Source organism: Paroedura picta, chromosome 3 (assembly GCF_049243985.1).
Source record: "Paroedura picta isolate Pp20150507F chromosome 3, Ppicta_v3.0, whole genome shotgun sequence".
NCBI lineage: Eukaryota > Metazoa > Chordata > Lepidosauria > Squamata > Gekkonidae > Paroedura > Paroedura picta.
In genome coordinates, this window is record NC_135371.1 from 80,099,031 (window position 1) to 80,113,168 (window position 14,138).

The 14,138-nt window shown below is 42.0% G+C and overlaps 1 protein-coding gene and 1 long non-coding RNA gene across 3 annotated transcripts in view; one reads left to right on the forward strand and one right to left on the reverse strand.

Annotated features, from left to right (window-relative positions):
• The window catches only part of GLRA1 (glycine receptor alpha 1), a 164,423-nt gene that overhangs the window by 109,396 nt on the left and 40,889 nt on the right, over positions 1-14,138 (forward strand). For both annotated transcript variants that reach the window (XM_077326506.1, XM_077326507.1), the window contains exon 4: positions 8,646-8,869. In XM_077326506.1, the coding sequence (XP_077182621.1) occupies positions 8,646-8,869 (224 nt within the window). The remainder of the gene's footprint in view (positions 1-8,645; positions 8,870-14,138) is intronic.
• On the reverse strand, positions 541-5,478 carry LOC143832297 (uncharacterized). Its single transcript, XR_013229191.1, has 3 exons — positions 4,629-5,478; positions 2,193-2,474; positions 541-1,642 (listed from the first exon to the last, which is right to left on the reverse strand). It is a non-coding gene; the product is annotated as an uncharacterized LOC143832297 (long non-coding RNA).

The window sequence follows — 14,138 nt, forward strand, 5'->3', positions numbered from 1 at the left end:
TGGTCTTTCCCCCCCTGAAAAATGACACTCTTGAGTCACTTTTACCCTCAATTGGGAAGGGTAACCTACACAATTCTTCCTCTCCAAAAAAGCATCCCAGGGCTGCATTTAGAGAAGTGAACCCCCTTTTTAAAGATGATCCCGATGTAAAAATATATATCACATTAATTGACTTGATGGTATTTAAGTGACCCCCTGAAATGTGCCACCTAAAGCCACCCTCTCATTCTGCATAATGGTTGGGCTGCAACAGGGATCAGAGGCCTTCCATGATATGCAACACTTACACAGATGGCTTGACAAAGCACACCTGAGCCTCTCTCACACATTGTTCATATAGGAAAAGGTGCCTGGGGAGGGGGGGCAACAGATGTATAGTCCAGCTATATATTGTACATTTACATTATAGAATTGATAGCCCAGGGCCTGGTCTGGACAATTTGGAATCGTTTGCCTAGTGTGTAGCACCCAAACAGAGTGGCCACTAAACTGGAAAACCTTTTAATAATTTTATTCAAGTGCAGAAGAACAAAATGACACAGTGGGTTTGTCCCAAAAAAGCCTGTGTGTCGAACAAAGGATTAGCTGAGATTTTATAATATTCCATTGAAGGCAGGGAGAGATGATGCTTTTCAGGTCAAATCGATAACCTGGGGTCTCCACCCCCTTGCATATCCCAGAGGACCACCCATTGCCATTATGCTAAGTCACCGGGAAAAGGTTGCAAAAGGCAATTTCCCCTTCTTTCTCAATCCTCTGGTAACATAAACAATGGCATGATATAAACAACTGTCTCTGGCCTTGAGAATAGAGCATATTTTATTGATTTATTTATTTAGATTTATATACCGCCCTCCCCGAAGGCTCAGCCTTGGTAACATTTCAAAATACAGTCAAGGACAGGAATAAGTTTTCTTCTTTTACAAACTAATCTGGTACACTAAACTTCTCTTTACAGAACAATAATTAAGAAAAAAAATATTATTTCACTCTCCTATACATCAGAATGACTGAAGTTCAGATTATTGTAAGGCTCATGTTTGAAAATGGCATCACTTTGGAACAGCCTTCCTAAAATCCATCTTTCTTCCTGCAGGAGAAGTGGAACTTACCTCCTGCAATCCCCTATTCTTCAGTAATGTATTCAAGCCTCTGGTTATTCAAAGAGTGCACTGTTTACCAAGGCAATTAACACCATGCTTTCCCCCAACCTCTCTTGCAGCATGCCATCATACAGGGTTGAGCAGCTCCCACCAGAATTTCTTCCCTACACAAATGTATGCCATGTCTTACATGAAATAGGCATGGGAGCAGGGTTGACCTGCCAACATTCAGCTGTTTTGCACCAGAATAAACAAAAGGATCTTTTACTTTCTGCCGGTTAGGCCAATTTCATTGATTTTCACTGACAGCAGCCATCGCTGATTTTCACAGTTGGAAAGGGAGGGAAATCAATGCATTTGATTTGATCTTGATTGATGTCTGCAAGCCTCTCTTCTTCTTCAGATCCTTCCATTTTCTTCCCTTGCATTCCCTTCCCCCTCTTCCTGGAACTTCAGGCTTTTCTGACTGGTTAGTCGTGTTTAAAGCCATTCCGTTATTAGCTGTCCTCAGTTATTCTAGTTTTCTGAAGGTATCTTGCCTTGGGGAGAAAGAAATGGGTAATTAACCAGAATATGTGAAGGTGACTTCCTGGAGCTCAGCCCTCCTCACAAAGAGTAGATAATAAATTTTTATTCGTGGATCTTACAGACATGCTTTGAAGTTCAAACAGAGGTGAGGGACTAACATGAAAAAGTTCTGTGGCAACATTAGCACTATGGAAGAGATGGAATGGGAAAGGCTTGCGGTGTTTTTTTAAAAAACAGACAAACCTACATTACTGTTAAGATATTTTCATATTAAGTTTTATGATTTTTCATCCCAAGGACTTTAATGGAATTCATTTCTATGGCCCTTAGCTTTTGAAAAAAGATGGGACATTGTTTTCTCTCATATTCTGCCCCCCCCATCAAAGATGTCTCAAGACAGCTTAAAAAGAAGCTTTTGCTGGGGGGTGGGGGGAGGGTTTAGGTACTGTGCAAAATTCAGTTAAAAACACCCTCCAAAGAATAAAATATCAGCTATATTAATCATAAACCATAATTATTGAAACACTTGGAGAAAAATAACTGTAAAGCGACATAGATTACCAGCCTTTAGGGGAATCCCATTCCTGTGCCTGGAACATGAAGAACCCAGGCAGTGTCTGGGATGCCTCTCTTCTGCTGCTGGCCGCTCTGCATCTGTGCTGCATTTCCACAATATCTGTTGTCAAGAGGTATTTTATTGGGAAACTAGCCAAGGTCCAGAGCACCTCGTCCATGCAGCAGTTTTCAGACCCTACCACAGCAGTCCTTCATTGTTCTGCACTGATTCAAGTGGGTAGCCGTGTTGGTCTGAAGTAGCACAACAAAATCCGAGTCCAGTGGCACCTTTAAGACCAAAAAAGATTCATTCAAGGTGTGAGCTTTCGAGTGCAAACACTCTCCCTCAGACTATGAACTTCCATCATAAGTGGAAATATAAAGCAAAAGCTAATCCTGTTAAATTAGTAAACTGTGTCACAACATCCAAATACAGCCCTATGAGAATTCTTTGCTAAAACAGCCAATCAGTCCCCTCAAATTCAGTTGTAGTTCACAAAAACATAGGAGAAATAAAACTGTCAATGTCAGTGACTAATGGCTTAAAAGGTAAATGTAAAGGTATCCCCTCTGCAAGCACTGAGTCATGTCTGACCCTTGGGGTGATGCCCTCTAGTGTTTTCATAGCAGACTCAATACGGGGTGGTTTGCCAGTGCCTTCCCCAGTCATGACCGTTTACCCCCCAGCAAGCTGGGTACTCATTTTACCAACCTCGGAAGGATGGAAGGCTGAGTCAACCTTGAACCGGCTGCTGGGACTGAATTCCCAGCCTCATGGGCAGACAGCTTCAGACAGTATTTCTGCTGCCTTACCACCCTGCACCACAAGAGGCTCATGACTTACACGTTACCATTTCCCCAGTATGATGGATAGGGAAAGTCTTTTCCTTTTCAGATGGGTCTGCGGGTACGGTAAAGAGGTAGCTCTTGGGTATGCATGGAGAATACAAAATACTGCATTGAAGGAGTGTCCTGTATGCCTCTCAAACATAATTTCCACAGCCTTTTAAGCATGAAAACTATTTTACAGTTCAGTTTCTTATCCTTAAAAGATCCCCATATGGTAAGCTCTCAACTATTCCATTTACCCATTTGAGTGCTAGAAAAATGTAATGGAACAGCTCTCAACTGTTCCATTTACACATGGGAAACCAAAGTTGACAGATTGCAAATCATCCACTCCAAATATGTATCTTTTATATTTTGGAAATCAAGAGAGCAAGGTAGAAATACACACAGGACAATATGTGCAAACAAGACAAAAAAAATATATCTCAATAAATCCTGTAATTTCCCAAAGAATTGGTTTCAACTGCAGTAATTGATAGTTTTATATTTCAACTGGAGGTCAACATGAAGCCAAGCAAGAAGAAAAGTATAGTGTCTTCAATAACTTTAATAATCATAATCAAAAGAATAGTATTCTAGGTATAAAATAGTTTTGTTGAACTCCCCCAGTTGTATGATAATTGCACATGATCAAAATAAATTCAGGCAGAGCTCGCAGTCTCTTGAGTAACAGACCTGTTTTCTGTCACTATATTACTGCAGTTGAAATTAATTCTTTGGAAACTTACAGGATTTATTGAGCCACACAGGTTTTTGGGGTGGGGTATATTTTGGAAAGAGCCTCTTGTGGCGCAGAGTGTTAAGGCAGCTGTCTGAAAGCTTTGCCTATGAGGCTGGGAGTTCAATCCCAGCAGCCGGCTCAAGGTTGACTCAGCCTTCCATCCTTCCGAGGTCGGTAAAATGAGTACCCAGCTTGCTGCTGGGGGGTAAACGGTCATGACTGGGGAAGGCACTGGCAAACCACCCCGTATTGAGTCTGCCATGAAAACGCTGGAGGGCGTCACCCCAAGGGTCAGACATGACCCGGTGCTTGCACAGGGGATACCTTTACCTTTACCTTTATATTTTGGAATCATATCTCCCATATTCAGTGAACAACAGTTCCATAAAACTAGTAATTTTCAAAATGTATGCTAAGGCATATTTGTGTTCTGTGCAAAACTGGTAGCATGCTACAGGAAATAAATAAATCAGTAGGTAAGGCTGCCTGGAAATTTAAACTACCCCTTACGGCATTACCCGTTAGAATATAAATATCAACAAGGAAACAAACTATAGCTATTAGTACCAAGGTTGCTACTCATTTGCTGGAAAACCCTGCAGCCAGGGCAAATAGGAGGGCAAGGCTTGTTGATGGGGGGATGGGGGCAGAATCCCCACAGAGAAAAGCCCACCCATGAACTGGCCCCCTCCCTGCTGCCTGATGTCCCATTGCCCCCACCAAGGGTGGTGGCAGAGAGCCCAGTTGCATTGAGCTGTGAGACCCTCAGCTTGTCCTCGCTGTTGGGAAAGTGGGACTGAAAAGTTTTGGGGTGAAACCCAGCTTCCAACAATGTATTTTTAAACAAAATAATCCCTATTCTAAAGACTAACCTTAATTCTTTCACTTGAAGATGTCTTAATACAAATTTAAGAGCATGTTTTAAAAAGAAAATTCTTAGAGGTGGTGAGTCAGTGCTGCAGGTCTAGTGGTGTATCCATTAGCTCCACCTGGAATCAGTTATGTATCAGTCAGTACCAGTCTGTCAGTCAGTAACCTTTTATTGGCATAAAATATGTATAAGACATATAAAAATAGGTTTAAAATTTCAACAAAATAATAAAATAGGCCATGGGGTTACATAACCAAACAGATCTTAAAATGATTAAATAAACTATAAAATATAAAATACAAGGTAGGCAGCATATTATAAAAGCATCTTAGTTAAAACTCTGACAACTAAAATGGTTACCTCTGGGTCTTTGTCAGAGAGCAGAAATTGCAAGGTCATAGATTTACTTACAGAAGGCTTGTTTCCCAGCAAAGCAACAAAGCTGTCATCCCGACACTGCTCATATAAGGGGCAATCTAACAAAATGTGCGAGAGAGTCAGGGCAGCTAGAACCACACGGACAGAGTCTCGCATGGTATGGGATACGGTGGAATCTTCCCTCTAAGACCTCTGAGGGGAAAGCATTCATTCGTGCCAGGAGAAAAGCTCTTCTCAGGGGTGGGACATCAAGGAGATGCAAATATGTAGGCATAATATTTCTCTGCATAGTGATGCCAAAGAATGCTGGTGAGCAGACTCGAGGCTGGGTAGATATGAGTTCCTGCTGCTCATGGTCTAGTATTCTCTGTTTAATAATCCGGAAGATACATTTTTCTTCCAGAGGTAGTAGGGAGTTCAGATCGATGCCAATGGAGACTAATTTTTGTTCAATAGCCTGGAACCATCGAAATTTAAGAGGGTCACTTTTAAGACAAGTTAAAAGGCAAGTTAAAAGGCAAGTTAGACAAGTTAAATGTATCATAGATGATGTGTGGGCTATAATTCTCACTTAGGTATGCCACAGACAAATTGGGTCCTAGCCAAATCAGAGAAGATGCAAAAAGATCCTTGATCAGTTCTCAATTTTTAGTTAAAGGTCAAAGCAACTTTGGAGTAATGGTGGATTGAGTTGGACAAGTGGTGCTTGGAAGGGGTTTATTCTTGATTGTTTTTCCATATGAGGCCAGTAGAAGCATTTTCTGTGATTTTGATTGAAAAAATAGCATATGCAGAAATGGTGTCCCCTCCCATCCCACCTTTGATTGCTTTTTTGGATCAAAACAGTCCCTCCAGGTTGCAATGACCTTTTAAAAAATCTGTGGAAGATATGGATCTGAGCATGGCTTTCCCTGTCTCATCAGATTTGTTCCTTAGGTAAGTTATGCTTCAAATGTCCTGCAGAAATGCAGATTATCAATGTTTTAACCTGATGGATGGTCTGAGCCCTTTGAAGGAGAATACCAATATAATAAGTAACTTCTTAAGCATTTATAAATTCTTAGTTACTTGTCTAAGCCAACACATTTATGGATTTCTCTATTCCTGACAGTCTTACCATTTTTAACAGCTCCCGTGCAGACAAAGAGCAGGATAATATGTATGTTTGGGAAAGAATGAATCATGGGGATATTAGAGAGCTCTGTAGTTCATAGTGGTCTCCTATCCAGTTGCAAAACCAGTCAGTGTTACAGATGTTATGGGCCAGCCTCGTAATTTAATTGAAATCTGTCTCACCAGCACCATTGAGAATGACATTTCCCTTGTAACCTCATGTCTTACAGCTCCTCTGGGTATCTCCAGGCCAGGCCACGCCAGACCTTTGATTTTTTTACCATTTTCCTGGACAATAGCCTTGGTTTTCTTTGTTTGACCAGTGGCTTCCCTTTGCCATCTGTCGCCTTCCCTGTGGCTCTGCATGAGAAAAAAGGAAGGCAGTCTCTGGTAAACAAAAGAGGTGATAAAAGCCCAGAGTCCCTTCCTTCATTTGCATTTTCAGTATGCTTGAGAAGTGGCAGGCCATGAATCTGTTTCGCTGCCCTTGATCAAATTAATTGTTAGGATTAGGATTTATTATTTAATTCAGTGCTTCCCTTACTTGGGATGACCTGAAGCAGTGAGTCAGAAACTGATAGTCAAGTCAAGGTACGTGAAGAACCCATTGCATGTGTGCTCACTGGTAACTAATGCATAACCCCAGACAGAAGATGTGGGTTCCTCCCCTTAATGCAAGTCAACAGTGCTTAGAATTATTGGCTACTTTTGGACATTTAACTGCAGTTTGAAGAAGACTGAAAAACAAGCTTTGAAAGTGCTCCCTGAAGCTGATCTAATGGAACCCTCAAAAACAGTCGGAAGAAGTATATATAAAGCAGGAAATCTAGAATACTACATTTATGTCCCACCCTTTTCATAATCCCCCTCTAAGTTTCTCTTCACAGCCACCTTGTAAGGTTGGTTAAACAGAGAAAGAGAAAGAATGCCTGGTCCAAGTTCATCCAATGAGCTTCACGAAAGAAGGAACCTAGGTCTCTCCAGCCCTTGTACAAAGATCAAGTCTAAAACACTACCTCACACAAAGGTATTTTTCACACAAAGCAGGGATGTCCAAACTGCAGGTCTCCAAATGTCCATGGACTGTAATTCCCATGAGCCTCTGCCAATTAGGTACATGGGAATTGTAGTCCGTGAATGTCTGGAGAGCCACACTTGGGCCACCCCTGGATAAAGTATTCTTCATTTACTAGTCATGGGAAGTGTTCTATGTAGCATGAAAACATCAATTCTTCTGAGTAATTAGAGCACCCTGAGAGCTGACTACTAGCTTTTGAGGGTCCTGGAGAAGAAGGGCTTTTGTAACCTCCAAGCTGGTCAACCCCGTCCTGCAGCGGTACACGCAGTGGCCATGCTAGAAGATGATGAAACTCTCTCATGAGTTTTCAGCCCCTGTTGATGCTCGCAACTAAAAGGAGAGCAAAAGGACTTCCAGCGACTCCTCCCATAAACTGGGAGGCTGCTCCAGAGGCCCTGGGACACTGCAGTAACTTCTGGGACAGTTTCTTGACATAATGGGTTGATGGACTTGCATCATTTGATGGACAGTTGTATGTCTGCCATTGAGAAATTCATAAGCTCTGATCATATTCTTGTAAATTCCTATCTTTAATCTCAAGGATTAAAATGAAAAAGAGATTTAGGGCACTAATATTATTGTCCAATATGCAGTTTGCTGATTACACAATGTAATCAGGAGTTTATATAGTTTTATTTGCAAAATGCAAATTTTGTGAAATTAATGGCAGGTGTTCCTCCACTGACAAAAAGGCAGGAAGGCTTTCAGTTAAACATTTTACCTAAGGAAGAGTATGGCAGTGCCAAAAACTCAGCCTGTATATATACATTCTCCTGTCCCAATCTGATACTCAAGGTTGTGGTCTCTAGCTGGAGTAATGTTATTACTGGGCTGCATGTGTAACTTCACAAAAGTGATTCGGCAGATTTTTTTTTTAAACCCACTAACATGCTTACATCAAATGTGTCTTTCTTTCATTGGCATATGCAAGATCTGCAGTGTACATAATTGATTGAGCAGAATATAAAGGGTGTCCTGCAAGGACATTGGAGGAGATGTATATTTAGCATGGAAAGGATAGGAACTCCCTGATGATTTTCAAATTATCTCCTCCTGGTTAGCCCAACAGGAGACTTCCTGCTTGCCTCCTGAACAACAGGATGACTGCAGACAACAGTTAACTAGACAGTTAGGCCTCTCTCTACATAGTTATTTCTCTTCATAAATAAAACTATTTTATTCTTATAATCTGCATATTCAAATGCTTCGAACATTTTTTGAGCAAGATATTTCTCTAGTTCCTGGAAGAATACAGATGAGGACAGTGCACCAGTAGGGAAACTGACAGATTAAGAGCATGATCCTGATGATGGAGACAGCAGAGCTTCCTTTTTTTCAGCTGCTTCTCATTAGACTTCTTTCTACTCACAGTATCACAGATTCTGACCACTTAACAGCATTTTTTTATGTGGGCACTTAATAACTCTGCTTCTTGTTTCTTTGTTACAGGATTACAGAGTGAACATTTTCTTGCGGCAGCAGTGGAATGATCCCCGGCTGGCATACAATGAATATCCAGATGATGCCCTCGATCTGGACCCATCCATGTTGGATTCCATCTGGAAACCAGATTTGTTTTTTGCTAATGAGAAAGGGGCCCACTTTCATGAGATCACAACTGACAACAAACTCCTGCGTATCTCTAAAAATGGCAATGTTCTATACAGCATCAGGTGAGGGTTATGGGTTGAAAGGAACAGAGGAAAGAACCCAGAATCATAATGCCTGTGTGTGTGGTATATATTTCTTACTCATGGTGGGACGGGAAGCAAGCCTGAGGTTTATATGTCTCACCACCAAATATGTCTAGTGTGGACCAGGAATTATTCATGACCTTTATTCATATGGGAATATGCCCTACTCACAGGGCCCATGTGCCACAAAAAAAATATGAATGGATCTTATGGGCAAGGCCTCCTTGCATATGCCCATGCATCCCAGTGCACATTAGACTTAACATGAAGAGGTGACATGTAACCCTAAATATTGGTGTAGACTTTTGTGATGGTATGGGCATTTGTGATATCAAATGAAACATGAATTGGCAAGTATTTTCATTTATGAACAAAGGATAAATAAGACATATGTGCATCCTGAAGGAAATTCCATTTTAAAGTTTGCAGCAACTGGATGGCATAATGAAAAAACAATTACTACCAGCAGGAATACCTATTAAAATCAAGCTGAGTATCAAGTTAAAGTACCTAATGACAATGGGTATATATTTATAAGGAAGGAAAGTACGCCTCTTTACTTCCATAATGCAAGTACAAACACATTTATTCAATGTTCCATCCATTTCAATATCCTATATGTGTCATGCCTCACGGGCGCGATTTTCGGCCAAAACCAGTGTGAAAATAAAGTGAAAATAAAGTGAAAATAAACCAGCAAACGGGCTTGTGCTTGGTGACTTTAAACAGAGGGACTGCAGCCGGGGAAGCCTCACTGGGTAAACGAAGGCTTGCCAGTGCGTTGATCTCCGCTCGCTCGGAGAAAAAAAAAGGGCGATCGCTTCGCCGGAAGATCAGAGGAGAGAGCCAGGGGGAGGGACTTTGCAGAAACCGCAACAATGGTAACGCACAGAACTTTCCCGCTAGTGTCGCAGATTGGTTGCAGGAGTGTAGCGCTTTCCGGAGGGTGAATCCACTTTTTGGGGCCGTTCCGCATTCGTCCAAAATAGCACAATGGTTACTAATTGAAATCGCTACAGTTTTGCCATTATGCACAACGTCGTTGACAATCTGCAACACTCCTGAAACCGATCTGCAAAAAGCGCTTCGTTGTAACGCTTTCAGGGAAATCCCCAAAAGTGGATTCACCCTCCGGAAAGCGCTACACTCCTGCAACCAATCTGCAACACTAGCGGGAAAGTTCTGTGCATTACTATTGTTGCGGTTTCTGCAAAGTCCCTCCCCCTGGCTCTCTCCTCTGATCTTCCGGCAAAGCGATCGCCATTTTTTTTTCTCCGAGTGAGCGGAGATCAACGCACCAGCGAGCCTTCATTTACCCAGTGAGGCTTCCCTGGCTGCAGCCCCTCTGTTTTAAGTCACCAAGCACAAGCATCGCAGAGGCCCGTTTGCTGGTTTATTTTCACTTTATTTTTCACACTGTTTTCGGCCGAAAATCGCGCCCGTGAGGGGGGGGTTTCACTCGGGGGGAGCGTGGCAACAATGAAACGGCAGCTCAAACATCACCTGCTAGCTCGATGGGTCTCTCCGTTGCAACGAATCAATGCATATTCGTTGCAACGGGTATGTTTTTTTTTAAACCCTTCCTCAAAGGGAAAGGGGCTGTTTGGGAGCATGATAATGGCCGCCCATTGGCTGCTTGATGGCCAGGGGTGGGACACAGCTTAGCAATAGCGCTTCCTGGCTAGCGATTTTTGCAGAGACCGGAACCATGTGGGAAACGATAGAAACGCAACTGGATTCCACTACAAAGGCAGGTATGCGTTACGCTGAATTCCACTATTTAAAATGGCGATTTTTCATTCAGCAAACAATTTGCTACATGGATCCCGGTGCGGAATGGCCCTTGGGATTTCCCTGAAAGCGCTACAACGAAGCACTTTTTGCGGATCGGTTTCAGGAGTGTTGCAGATTGTCAACGATGTTGTGCATAACGGCAAAACTGTAGTGATTTCAATTAGTAACCATTGTGCTATTTTGGATGAATGCGGAAAGCCCCATAGAGTTCACCATCTAAAGCTGCCTTTACCACCAAAGGGACTGATCTCTGTTGCCTGGAAATAGAGATACCAGACCCCGCATCACCGAAGCTGGTAGAACCCCTGTTTTATTCTTATTTTATTTTTATTTTATTTTTCAATTCGTATACCACCGCTCATCCAATGGACTCACAGCGATTCATAGGAATAAAACATTAAAATACAATAGAAACCCTGTAAAAACCCTAATTTACAGTAAAGGCAGCAAGCGGCCAGATATTCTTCTAATTAACCAATCCTCTCCCACCTCGTTCAGCCAGAGGCCAAGTTATCTTCCATTGGGAGTGGGTGCAGGTCTGATGGTTGGAATACCAGGACTCTGTCTTGTCCTCAACCGATGTCACTTCCAGATGACATCAGCATGTTGGACACTCTTCTAGGTTTGTGTAAATGCCAACAGCACCGCAGCATCTCATAACACTACCTGGAAATCAGTTGTCATTCTGGAAGATTTCAGTCCCCAGTTGGAGGCTGGCAACCCGACTGGCACACTTAATTCAGCCCTTGTGAGAGAAGACACATGCTGGAGTCAGAAAGGAGGCAGCTTGGGATGCAGAATGGACATAGTTGCTTTGGACTGTTAGGCCCTGATTGCCTAGGGTAATAGGGGAAAGAGGGCCTTTTGACTTTTAAGTAAAATGGAGCTGAATCAGCTTGACCAGTTTAAAATGGAAGCTGACAAAGGTTTTGGTTCATTTGGCTACAGTTGGATAATACTAAAATGTCAGCCCCACTTTACACTAAATCCATAGCACTATTTTCAAAAGCCTGTACAATTTGCACAGATCTGAGGGGACTTTTCACACATTGGGGCTGTAGATTTCAAACAATGCTCTAGCTCAGTTTTTATTTTGTTTTCAGGTAAATGAAAATGGTTTTAAAAGAGAAGGCAAATAGCATAGTAGAGCTGGATTTATCTGGCTTTCCCCCACACTCGCTCAACACCGTTATTTCTGGGTCACTGGATTTCAGATTAATGCTATGTGAACTGGAAAAGCTGCACTGGTTTTAATTTGGAAACAATCTCTTCCAGCCACCTCCAAAGGCCTTTGCCTCCCCTACCCAAAGAATGCAATTAAGAACCTGCAATTTTCTAGTTAAGTGCTGGAAAGTGCTGACAACAGATTCAAAATACTGCCTTCTTTTGTGAACTCATATGATGTCTGCAATGCTCCTGCTCACTCCAAGCCTAGCAATACAATCCCAAAATGTAAAGGAGCACATCCCACTGGGACATCTCGCTCATGTCACAGCTGCTGCACTAGGATAGAGGAACAGGAAATAAACAGACAATGTTGTGATGCAGATAACAAAACAGGCTTGAGTTCAACAAGCAGACACCAGACAGCAAAGCAGTAATCAAAGCACATAGGCCAGGTCTTTGGGAACTCAGGGCTTTAATTCACACAGCCCTTTGAAATGCTTCCCAGCTAACAATAGGTAGGTAATAAAGCAACACCCTGAAAAGGTGATCTAGTAGTTATTGCTCTGCTCCAAAAGGTAAAAGACATGTGCTCATATTTCAGCTCTCTGTAAAGTACATCATGCTCATGTGGGGGGCGGGGAAAAAATTAAGAGGGAAAGGTCAGCATTTCTAGCTACAATCTCCCCACATAGTTTTATTTTGTTCAAAGTGAACACAGCATGGTGGGTCTGAAGGGGCCTTGTTCTGCTTCTTGTAGGAGAGACCTGCAGCTCACTGGGTGAGCACATGCTTTGCATGCGGAAGGTTCAGATTCAGTTCTTAGCATCTTGATTGAAAAGGATTTTAAGTAACAAGACTTGCTTTACTCAGTCAGGGGAGCCTCATCCAGTGAAAGCAGTTTGTACTGGTGAGCAAGGTGAACCATTTGTGTGTTTCAGTGTGAGGCAGTTAGCATGTGTGTCCTAATACAATACAATACAATAATACAATGCAATACAATACCTTTATTGGCATAAAGCAGATTAGGAGGCTATACAAAGATAGTCAAGATACATTGGACAGTTTAAGTTTAAAAACTGAGGACAGAAATTTAGCCATAATAAAAGTGACGTCGGCATCCTTATCACTCAGTAAAAATTGGCAAACCAAGTCTCTTGAATGGTTTCTCCATTTTGGTATAAGAGGTATGATATGCCTTCTCTGTTGAGTGAACAAGGGGCAATCCAGTATGATATGTTGGATGGTGTCAGGAGAACTTGATTCACAGGTGCATAGTCTATTTTCGAAGGGGATCTTGGCAAATCTCCCTTGTAATACTTTGGATGGAAAGGCGTTAAGCCGAGCAAGCGAAAACGCTCTGCGATAGAGGGGATTTGCCAAGTTATGGAAATAAGCCGGCATTATCCCGTGCTTCACTTGGAGACCAAGCGCATGGGGAGAGCAAATTGCTGGAACAGTGGGATGGATTTTTTGGAATTCGTGATCAAGTACCCTTTGTTTGATTTGGCACATAATGGAAGGTTCATTCAGAGATAGGATGTAATCGTAGTCAATGCCAATTTGTTGGAGTGTAGTCAGGATGGTAGAGAACCATTTAAATTTAAAAGAGTCTCTCAGTAAACAGGCCAATAGGCTATCTGATCGAACCCTAAAATGCAGTTTTAGCCAATATTTAAAGGTGAAAATCCAGGCCTTAGTTTCAAGAAGATTATGTCCAGTTTCAAGACATAAAGAGGAGTAAGGGACGCAATTTGGAGTTTTCAAAATCTGCCGGAAAAAGGCAGACTGTAACCTCTCCATGTTTTTGTTAAAACCTGAGATCCACAGAGGGATGCCATATAAAATTTGGGGGAGAATTTTAGAGTCAAACACACGACAGACAGCTGGGACAAACTGATTGCCTTTAAGAAAGAAAAACCGGTTTAGATGGGTAATGGAACAGTTAGCCTGCAAAGTAATCCTATTTCTATGTTTGGTCCAATGAACATTATGTTGGAAGGTGATTCCTAAGTATTTGAAACATTTGACCTGCTCGATTTTATGACCACCAATGCACCAGTTTGAGGGAGACCACTTCTGTGCAAAGACCATCACTTTGGTGTTTTTGAAGTTTATCGATAGGTCATTGAGTTGGCAATATTTATGGAAAGCATTTAAGTATATAATCAGATCAATTCTGGAATGGGAAAGCAAGATGGTGTCATCGGCATATAGAAGAAGTGGGATTGGCAATTTATCTAGTTTGGGTGGATGACCATTTGTGAGTCTTAGGGTTTTTGGAAGATCA